Below are 11,113 nucleotides of genomic sequence, written 5' to 3'. Positions count from 1 at the left end.
AGAGTTGGACTGTGAAGAAGGCTGAGCGCCGAAGAATTGATGCTTTTGAACTGTGGTGTTGGAGAAGACTCTTGAGAGTCCCTTGGACTGCAAGGAGATCCAACCAGTCCATTCTGAAGGAGATCAGCCCTGGGATTTCTTTGGAAGAAATGATGCTGAAGCTGAAACTCCAGTACTTTGGCCACCTCATGCGAAGAGTTGACTCATTGGAAAAGACTCTGATGCTGGGAGGGATTGGGGGCAAGAGGAGAAGGGGACGACAGAGGATGAGAGGGCTGGATGGCATCACTGACTCGATGGACGTGAGTCTGAGTGAACTCAGGGAGTTGGTGATGGACAGGGAGGCCTGGCGTGCTGCGATTCATGGGGTTGCAAAGAGTCGGACACGACTGAGCGACTGATCCGATCTGACTGATGTGGTGAGAGGAGAAGTTTCCTTCTCTTTTTTATTTTCCTCTTGACTGAAATATGGATGAATAGACTGGAGGTAGAGCAGCAATTTGGACAACAAATTGAGGATTACAGAGCAACAAGCTGGAAAGAGGCTGGGTGGCTAATGATCCTAGAACCACCATGGGAGCCCTGAACCGCTGATATTTACATTACAGAGAAATGAACTTCTGTCTTGTTTAAGTTACTGTATTTACCATTTTCTTGTTAACCCATAAAAAAAAATCATAAATGAAGATAGATGATGCAAACTTGTCTTAAATTACTGGGTCTATAAAGATAACGCTTATATTGTCTATATAATATTTATATGGTTAAAGTTTGACTAATATTGTGGACCATGCAGTGAGGATCATGGTGTTTCATAAAAGCGTACTTTTACTTCTTAAAATGCTTATATGGTCTATATAATATTTATATGGTTAAAGTTTGACTAATACTGTGGACCATGCAGTGAGGATCATGGTGCTTTATAAAAGCGTACTTCTTAAAATGCTTGACTCTCATCATCGGAAGTACCTTATTATATTTAAAAATAAAATTATTATGAGATTAAGAAACACAAAGAAAATAGTCACTCATGGAGTGACTATCAGTGGTATTATAAATAAAGGGTTATTTTCCAAATGTATTTTTATTAAAGGGACTAGTTTGTTACATCTTGATTTCTAGTCTTCGAGGTTTCTGAACCATGTATTTACCTTTTTTTTGTGTGTAGATGGAAATAATAATAGAAATCACAATAACTGAGCTTGCTCTTGAGATATTTTATTTTATAATGATGGTCATGATGAAAAATGAAATATGTTTTAAAACACCATTTAATTGGCAAAAGACATTTTCTAATTCTAAACTGTAAACAGAATAAGCCTTGTTTCAAAGTCAAGGACTTCTTGAAAAGCACATATCTCGGATTCTATTTCTCTTTATATTGAACTACGTATTCCTATTTTTGGGGATATAATTCAAAACCACTCAAAGCAAAGGGAGTGTTTTAAAATAAACAATAACAGTTTAATCAGGCAAAGGTTCTTCTGCTTGAGGGCCATCTCATTGACATTTTATCCTGTTTGAAGGCCATCGATTAACTTCTAAGGGCCTCACAATAAATCATGCATTTGTCTCAACAAGTAGTAACTGCACCAAGTGGACAATGGGATACTATCAGTGAACCAAAACAATAAAACAGGTTGAGTGGAGAAAGGCTGTGTAACACATGGCGAAAGAAAAAGAAAGGTGTCACAAAAGATGGGGCATTATTTCTTTGTCCAAAAGAACCAGTAGTACCCGACTTTAAACAAAAGACATTACCCGCACGCACGTTAATACTACAATTAGATTCTAGGAGGAAAAGAAAATGACGCTAACAAGGTGGAGGCCCAAGTTTCAGGGCAAATCGCGTGGCACCAGTTCTGCTTGGACTCGGGGTGGTGAAACAGGCGTGGGAATTCGGCCGAGTGGCCCGTCCTCTCCGGGGCGTGCGGACAGGTGGACTACCAGGCGCGCCTGGACCCGAGGGTGACCCGGGGAGTGCCGAGTTGCGGGGTGGGGGGACCCGCCCGGGCCGCGCCCCCTAGGAGAGTGCCCCGCCAGCCTGCTGGCGCCGGCCTGCGTTGCGTCTTCAGCCCCTCAGCTGTGCAAGTGGCGGGTGCTCGGCGCCCGCCGGCAGGGTTGCCATGGTTTCCGTGGGTCACGTGGGGGCGCGCCGGAGCCCCCTCCCGCGTGCAGCGGTGGGGCGGGGGCGGGGCAGCCCGGGCGGGCGGGGGGAGAGGAGCGGCCGCGGCGGGAGCGGGAGGAGCCGGAGATGCTGCCAGCCCTCTCCGGGCCGAGCTCGCTCAGCCGCCGCCGCCGCACGGAGCAGCCGCGCGCCGGGAGCCGCGGGCCGGGCCAGCCTGGCTGCCGGGGCCCAGTGCGCCGCGCTCGCAGCCGGTAGCCCCGCCAGCGCCCGTCTGCGCTTGCTTGGCTGCCGCTGGGCCCGAGGCCGGTTCAGCGAGGGGTCGAGGGCGGTGCCCCGGCGCCCGCCGGCAGGGGAGGCAGGATGAGCATCGAGATCCCAGCGGGACTGACGGAGCTGCTGCAGGGCTTCACCGTGGAGGTCCTGAGGCACCAGCCCGCGGACCTGCTGGAGTTCGCGCTGCAGCACTTCACACGCCTGCAGGAGGAGAACGAGCGCAAAGGCGCCGCGCGCTTCGGCCATGAAGGCAGGACCTGGGGGGACGCGGGCGCCGCCGGCGGGGGCGGCACCCCCAGCAAGGGGGTCAACTTCGCCGAGGAGCCCAGGCACAGCGATTCGGAGAACGGCGAGGAGGAGGAGGAAGAGGCCGCGGATGCAGGGGCATTCAACGGTGAGGACCGGATTCCCCGCGCGGGCCCCCACCCCCGCCGCTCCCCCTAGGTCCTTAGATCCCAGAGCTACGCTCACCCACCTCTCTCCGCCTTCCCTACCTTCCCCTCGCGCCCACCCCCTCAGCATCCATTTCTGTCTCTTCCACTCGCCCACTTTCTTCCTCCGCGCTCTCGTCGTGCCCTCCCCCGCCTTCCCTCCTCGGGAGGTGGGGAGCCGAAAGGTGAGACTTCTCTGCCCACTCGCCCCCCTCTCTTCCTGGGCTCAGAGGCAGAGGCCGGCAGGATTGGAGTGGGCATCTGAGAAACAACTTTCGCTGGGGTTGCATAAATGAAGCTGGCCCATTTGGCATCCTCTTTCAGCCCTTATGTGTATTAGTGGACTGTCCAAAACGAAAAGGCGGAGGGGTGGTCACATTGGCTTCACTCTTGTTAGGACGGCAGATTCACTAAAAGGAGCGTGAAATTGGACTCACAGGGCAGAATAGAATTTATGGTGATGGCTTTGGCATTCTTGGGAACGAGAGTCATCTATTATTTTCCAGTTTACCGATAGCGTGTTGTGTTCTTCTGGGACACACAACAAAGGATCCTGTTTAGCCTGCAACCCGTGGGGTCTTTGGAATGAGGAAACGGGCTAATGGTTTGATTTAAAACAAAATTTGGATGATTTGATGTCTTAAAAAAAATGTAGGAAAAACACTGTAGGACGTTCTGAAAGCTTGTTGGTTGTCTTTAGAATGAAAAGCAGTGAGTAATTGTAAGGACTGTGCCAGACACTGAAGCTAGAAAGAATGAATGGGAAAAAAAGGGGGGTTTTCTCCAGTAGCTGCTCCTGGCAGGTCCCACCCCTCCCGCTTCTAACCCTCTTTCCCTGACACACGCAGAGGCGCTTACACATTAACAGCCTCTTGCATTTACACAGCATGCCTAAATCCCATCTTTGTGGCATCCCAAGCTAAAATACCCGGGTGTGCAAATGTGCAAGTGCTTTTTCTTTGTGGTGTAAGACAAACGTGCATCCAGCATCACACCAGCTTTTATTTATTTACACTACTCGTGGTTTGTGTGTCCGCAGTACATTTCATGTTTTAAAGTGTCATTTCCTTGTGTACGTTTCTAGGAAGGTGTTTCTTTTCTTTGCAGAATTGTTGAAATGTGTTATAAAATTAAGGTATTTTTAGCTTATCTGAAGCAGTCACAGAAAGCCCTAGGAATTAATGCTCTCTGAAGATAAAATGGAAGATTGTTACTTTAAAAATTTTGATTTTGGACTTTGTAATGTTCCCAGGGGTAGGATAATCATAGTCTTCATTTTGCACAAAAACTTAATCTAATGCTTTTCTTACTAGAAATGGCATGAGAAGGAAAGAGTGCACATTTTAAGTAGATGGGCAGGAGAAGCCACTGATGAATGACACAAAGGAACATCTAATACCTCTTTAATGCTTGAGACACACATCCACACACGAGTACATCCACATGCATATGGACACACACAAAGAAAACCAAAAGGACTAATTTCCCAGATTGGAGAAACCAAAGACTAAGGGACTTGCTAAACAGCCTGTATTTGTTCAGTGCGATATATTGTTTGTATAACTTGTGTAATGTTTTGAAGTACTTTGCATTTATGATTTTGTTTTCTCTTTAAAACAATGTAGATTGTACACAGAACAGATTTCATTTCCATTTAGCAATGAAGAAATAAGCCATTACCTTTTGAGTAGTAGGGATCATTTACTATGGTTTTATAGTCTCCAAAACACTTTTATTGTAAAAACTACTCAATGTCAGTTTTACTATATACTAGTTAACCAGTTGCCCAATTTATTCCCCATTACTATGGGGAATAAACCATATACTATGGTTTTATAGTCTCCAAAGCACTTTTATTGTAAAAACTACTCTGTCAGTTTTACTATATACTAGTTAACCAATTGCCCAATTTATTCCCCATTCCTACCCCCCCCACACTCCCCCAAGACTTTTATGACTGTAACCAGTTTGGTCATTATCCAGTGCACACATATGTGTCTATGTATAACAGAAACTTTGGCAGTGGTGCTTCCCTTTCCATTTTCCTTTAGGCGCAGTGAAAAAATACATATTTAGAGTAGTTTCTATTCTAATCATTTCTCAATTTTTTAAAAGTAATTTGTGTTGAGACCCCCAATTTAAAGAGAATTCTAGACTACCGAGGGGTTGGCAAACCTTTTTTGTAAAGGGTCAGAGAGTAAATACTTCAGGCTTTGTGAACAATGTATGGTCTCCATCTCATATTCCTCTTTTTTCTTTTTTAAACAGTCCTTTAAACATGTATTCCCTCTGTACAGAACTGGCCACAGACCAAGGCCATAGTCTGTCAACCCTCGGACAAAGGAGGAAAAAGTCAAAATAATACTCTTGGGGAGAGGGAGGGAAACAACGGGAATGAGCCTATCAGTTTAATTCCTAAGTCTAAAAAAGTGCTGAAATATATTAAAAAAACACCTAATACTGGGTAATCCTTGTGACATAGTAAAAAATAAGAAAAGTACTAAAGAATGGGGAAAGTACTAGAAGACAAGTCTTAATTTACTAAAACATAGCACAAGATGAAAAGGATAAGTCATTCTTAAATTTTAGTATATCTCTCAAGGAAGTTTGATTCTGAAATGAGTATTACCTGGTACTATGCTTTTGGAGCTTTTTTGAATAGGTTGGGGTGGACTTGGGATCTTTTTTTAACAGATGATATCTACTGTTCCCTGATCCTTCTTTGAGAAAGATTGGTCAACAGATAATGATAATAATGATGATTATAATACCACTTTCTCTTATTAACAGTTAAAAAATAGCTGCCATTTATTGAGATTGTGTGCTAGGCACTATCTAAATGCCTGGATCCATTATCCCAGCTTTATAAGAAAGATGAGACTGACAGTTGTTCAGTGTTTCACAGCTGGTAGGCTGCAGAGGTTGTAAGAACGGTGGGCCTGGCACCATGCCTGTGCTCTTAAGTCCCGGCTTTTATCTCTGGGAAGGGGGTGGGCCTGGCATGCCTTGAGCATCCCTTTTATGTCAAGCTCTGCTTGAGGCCCTTAATATGTTTTGTCTGTAAGGTTTAGAAAAATAAACTTGTCCAAGGTCACACACAGGACTAGTGAGGAATAGAGCCTGGTTTCTTACTCACATCTGTCTGACCTAAGATCATCAGAGGTCTCTCCCTTAATGAAATTTGTCCAGCTGGCTAAATCAGAGGTCAGATGTTCCTGCTTTTTTTTTTCCAGTAATGGTGATGAATTTGCATTGATTAATTCATACCTACTGTCACAAATCCCTTAGGACAAGTGATAGTATTTGTGAGAGGTTGTTCAGAAAGGCAAGTTTTTGACCATGAAACTGGTTGCCATTGACTTCCCCAGAGAGATCAAGCATGTGTGACCTTGAACTCATAGTGTGGTAGTTGAATCAAGCAAGTGAACCAGCATTTGGGACCTTGGCCAAAAGTCTGATGGGTGAAGGTGGTCTTTACTTCTCTCTTCCCTTTCCAAAGGATTCTTCCTCTGCTGATTGCTTTCTTGTTCCCTTCCTATTCTTTTCTAAGTTGATCACTTCCGATGTTTACTTCCAGCTTGCTGTCAATTCTTGTTAAAAGGGCAACCTTTAGGTGTTAGAATGATAGTGGCATATTGTGATTCCCTTTCTGGGAACTCTTAAAGTCCTGGAAAAAGCGATCATTGAGACTGCCTCCCTCTTCCCCGTCCTACAGAAATCAAATGAAACTTGACCTGTCTCTTCTGCAAGGGCCATGTCCCCAGGCTTGGAATTATTAGGAGGGTTGCAATAAGCCAAAGTTGGATCAGTACCAATTTGGAGTGAAATCTGTGGCAATTAATACAGGCATCACTGGGAGATCTTGTGTTGCTCAATTATTTCTTAAGTGAAATAACTCAGATTACAAAATGAAGTAAATGACAAGTGCTGCTCAGTCGTGTCCAGCTCTTTGAGACCCCATGGACTATAGCCCGCCAGGCTCCTCTGTCCATGGAATTATCGCAACAGGAATGCTGGAGTGGGTTACCATTTCCATCTCCAAAATTGGCAAGTAATTGGAAACAAATTATACAAGGGCCCATGAGGAATCAAACTAGAAGAAAAATAGACTGATGTAAAATATGGAAGAACTAATATACTAAATTATGGAAGGCAAAGATCTCAAGGTCAGGTTAATTTACAGGGCAAAACTATAGAACCATGGCTTATAAGCTTGGATGTCAAAGGTATATAAATAGAAATTTAGCATGTAAAATCTGTGACTTAATCCTCTTAACTCTGATTTACGTCAAATCTTTTAGAACTTTATCTTTATCTACCTTTACATTTTTACAATTTTAGGGGATTGTGTAGAGTTTACCTGAGATCTTGAAAATTATGCAAAATATTGGAAAATTGGAGCTTATGGTGAGAGATTAAGGGAACAAAGGTACGTAGCATGAGAGGAAATGGTTGAAAGAGCTGAGAAGAGCATGCGTCTGAAATTTTTTCTTAAGAGGATTAAGAACAAATGTTCTTCATCTCTATTAAATACAGAATTGGAAGAGCTAAGCTTCATTGTAACTTGAAGAATAAAAGTCAGAAATTCATCTGCCTGGAATGACGTGTGTGGTCTTCCTAAAAAATGAGATGACAATGAGGGTAGTAGATTTACTTCCTAAGAATCTGCTGTGAAAAAGTTCTTAACCTTGTTCATATCGGAAGTAAAAAAACATGTTGACATTCATGGCCTAACTGACAGTAGGAAATTGTAGAGAGGAATTAGAGCTTTAAAGGAGAGTTGCTTTGGTTGATTTTTTAGGCTCATTTGTGTGAGCCCTTTTTTAAGAACTTGCTCTGTGGAGGGCTCCTGGAGACTGTTGTGAGACAAAGCAGCCAATCCTTAGTCTCCTACTTCATGTAGCCTTCAGCATACAGCTAAAGAAAGAAATTTATTTTAGTGATGGTACTTGTGCAATGGACTGAAAGTTAAAATATCTTTTAGTATATAATCAACCTCTTAAATCCATTTAATCAGTTTGAAAAGCATTCATGGAAGTTGATTTTGGAGGGTTAACTTGCAACTTAGACAATGTCTTTTTTTTTTTTTAATGGATAAAATGCTGTGCTCAGCCTGTTGACATGTCATAATAATAGTACTTGCTTTGTGAAGTTTTAATGAGGATAAATGGAGTAATATTTGCAAGGCCCTTAGGATACTGCACCCAACAAGCATAGGTTACCTATTAAACAAATAATCTTATTTATAAGAGGTCTTCCAGAAGTATTTTCTTCACAATGAGGCTTTCATTGTGTTTGGTGGAGGTGAATCTAACGTTTGCACTTTTTTACACAGATGAAATAGGAAATGAGCTTGCTGGGCAGTTTCTCTTAGGATTTAATGTGAAGTTATGTTGCTGCTGCTGCTGCTGCTAAGTCGCTTCAGTCATGTCCAGTAATAAAACCCACATCCTTTCAACTCATAATTTGTAGCTAAGCACTCTAGGATTTTGTAGTTAATGAGACTTTTCTGGTCTTTGGCTATTGGAAATTTATATAGTAGTTTTAAATCCTCCTCCTGAAATGGATTACATCATTCATGACAATGGCTGAAATGTTGAAGCCATTATTTTAGTTAGGAGCTTAAAACAACATTAGAGAAGATTTTAAAAAAATATTTTGCGTTAGAGATGGCAATTATGATTTTTCAAAGAACAGTTAAGAACATTATTCATTTTAATAGTAGCATTAAATGGATTAGTTTAGGGATTGAAATTGGGAAATCAAAGGACTTTGGGTGTCCTTTCTCAAACTTTTATCCGTCTATTACTTTAGACTTGGGAAAAGGGAGGGAGGGGGGAGAGGAGGGATGGGAAAAGAGAGAGGAGGAGGGAGAGGAGTGAAATCAGTTGCAACTTGTGAAGGGTTCTTTGAGAAACTGATACCTTTTCTTAAGCAGTGGCACAGAATAAAAGCATCTCAACAAAAACTGAAGCATTGGATGCTTTCATATGTTTACTTACCCTATCTTAAAGATCAAACTGTAGCTATTATTTAACTTAAGACTGTTACAAGCTTTCCATTTGAAGGCATGTAAGCTTTCCATTTGAGTTTGTACATAAAGTGATATATTGTATCTGGGTGGGACAGAGTAAATATTTAGTGATTATTCATTGTTGCAAATCTCATTCCCTGGATTCCAGTAAATTTCCAGCTGTCAAAGTTATGTCCATAGCTGTGTCAAAAAAAAAAAAAAAAAAAAATGTGTATCTTTTTCAACCATGTGGATACTAACAAAAGATCTTTGAAATTGTCAAGGAGGAATTTATTTGTGATCCCTTAAAAAGAGAGATCTTAATGAGAGCAGTAGGAATAGAGAAAGCCTATGGTGGAAGTAGGGGTTGATGGAATATTTGAGGTAAGGGGTTGACAAAGGTGTTTGAGTTGACTGACCTTGGGGTCTGCCTTAGCAGTGCTCAGAGTCACAGAGTAAAGGGGCTGAGACCTGGGACAGCCCATGAAGAGAAAGAACATGTGTTAAGTTGAGAGGTAGGATCCTCTGCTCATTCACCCACTGCAGACATATTTATTGAGAACCAACTCCTTTTTTTCTTAAGAAAAAAGAAGTAATTATTCTTTTAAGTTTACTGTCTCTAGACTCCTTAAGAGACAATCCTTTTGTCACAGACTGTTTCATAGATAGAATATGTTGTCTATAACATTTAGCAGATGGAGCTGCTGAGAGCCAGGGACGTTCCTTGCCCAGATTTAGTCCGTTTTGGTCTTTTTGTTCATAGAATTATCACTTAACATTTTGTGTGCTATTGATATTAACTTACATACTATAAATCCTCCCTGTCTTCCATCAGGGTGATAGATAAGGTCTAAAAGGCCAGGCTAACAAGAAGTACTTTTGTACTTTTCTCTTCAGAGTCACCATTTTTTTCTCTTTGATTTTTTCATTGCAGTGAAATTTAATATTAGATTTTATTTGTGTGTCAATTGCTTAAGAAGAGGCAATGGAAAAGAAAAAAGAGTGCAGTGACTTTTCTGAGTTGGGTGAGTTGTTGTCATCGTGTTCTTGGTCCTGTTCTTATTGTCCTTCCAGCCTTATCCTTACCATTTAGTTGTGATTGAGATGGTCGTGGTTGCAAAACCCCATACGAAAACTTCACTGTGATACTGATTATTATCTTTATTTTATGGGAGCAAGTTTTTGTGTTTCGGAAATTCAAAATGACTCAGACTGTTCCATTATGTAATTATTTTGTGGAAAGAATTTGAGCTCAAATTTTCAGGTCATGGCTTACATGAAAACAACAATCTAAAAAAATCAGAAATATAAACACAGTTGGTGTAACATTTATAAATGTTTCAGCAATAGGCTTTGCCATGTGTAGCTTAGTATGTTTGGAAGCTAAAAAAAAAAATCATTCCAGTTGCTGCTGTTTAAAAATGTTCTGTATTTAAAAAAAAAGACAAAAGGTCAAAATATAAACACATGTTCCACATAAAAGTGAAGCCAAAAAGATATACTGTATACAGTGATTCCGGTATCCGTTTGGCTGGGGACTGACACTATTTAATTTACATTAGCTGTTCCAAGATAGAATAGTTCATGGGAGTTTTACTGAGGGGAATTTTTTTTTTTTTTGGATAAAAAAGAAGGAAAAACTTCCATTTGTTTGAATATGTTAGACTAAAAAAGCATCTTTCCAAAGGTTCTTAATTAAAACATGACTCAGCTGTTTCATTTCAGTTGCTGTAGAAAGCTAATGTCTGTTAAATGATATTCTTTTTATTTAATCATTGTTAACATTTTTGGCTACTTAACTGCCAGGCCCTGAATAAGACTACTATACATATCATTCAGCCCTCCCCCGAGTGAGTGGTAGAGTCAGGATTCGAATCTGACAGTCTTAAGTTCAAAGCCCATCTGCTTGACCACACACTTCAGTGTTAGTAACTCTTACAGCAATAACATGGCTGAAAAGAACCACGTATCAAAAACTAAGCCACCTACTTTTCCCTCTAAACATTTAGTCTAGCTCAGCATTGATCCATCCCTTTTACAATTTGCTTTTGCTCTCTGTTCTATCCGGATTAGCACTTGGTATACTTTTCTTACATGAGCTTTATTTTATTTTGGTATGCTCTGCAGCTTGTGAGATCTTAGTCCCTCAACCAGGAATCAAACCTCGGTGTTCAGCAGTGAAAGCGCGAAGTCCTATCCACTGGACCATCGGGGAAGCCCCAGTACTTGGTGGACTTTCCAAAATCAATAAAATATTTATTTTTAGAA

At 41.5% G+C, this 11,113-nt stretch overlaps 1 protein-coding gene across 1 annotated transcript in view; it reads left to right on the top strand.

Annotated features, from left to right (window-relative positions):
• The first annotated feature begins 2,250 nt into the window (after positions 1-2,250).
• The window catches only part of PRKAR2B (protein kinase cAMP-dependent type II regulatory subunit beta), a 102,586-nt gene continuing 93,723 nt past the window's right edge, over positions 2,251-11,113 (top strand). The window contains exon 1 of the mRNA XM_027539671.1: positions 2,251-2,795. Coding sequence (XP_027395472.1) covers positions 2,489-2,795 — 307 coding nt within the window. The 5' untranslated portion in view covers positions 2,251-2,488. The remainder of the gene's footprint in view (positions 2,796-11,113) is intronic.

The sequence above is a fragment of the Bos indicus x Bos taurus genome, chromosome 4 (genome assembly GCF_003369695.1).
Source record: "Bos indicus x Bos taurus breed Angus x Brahman F1 hybrid chromosome 4, Bos_hybrid_MaternalHap_v2.0, whole genome shotgun sequence".
Taxonomy (NCBI): domain Eukaryota; kingdom Metazoa; phylum Chordata; class Mammalia; order Artiodactyla; family Bovidae; genus Bos; species Bos indicus x Bos taurus.
This window is presented reverse-complemented; position numbering and strand designations above follow the sequence as displayed.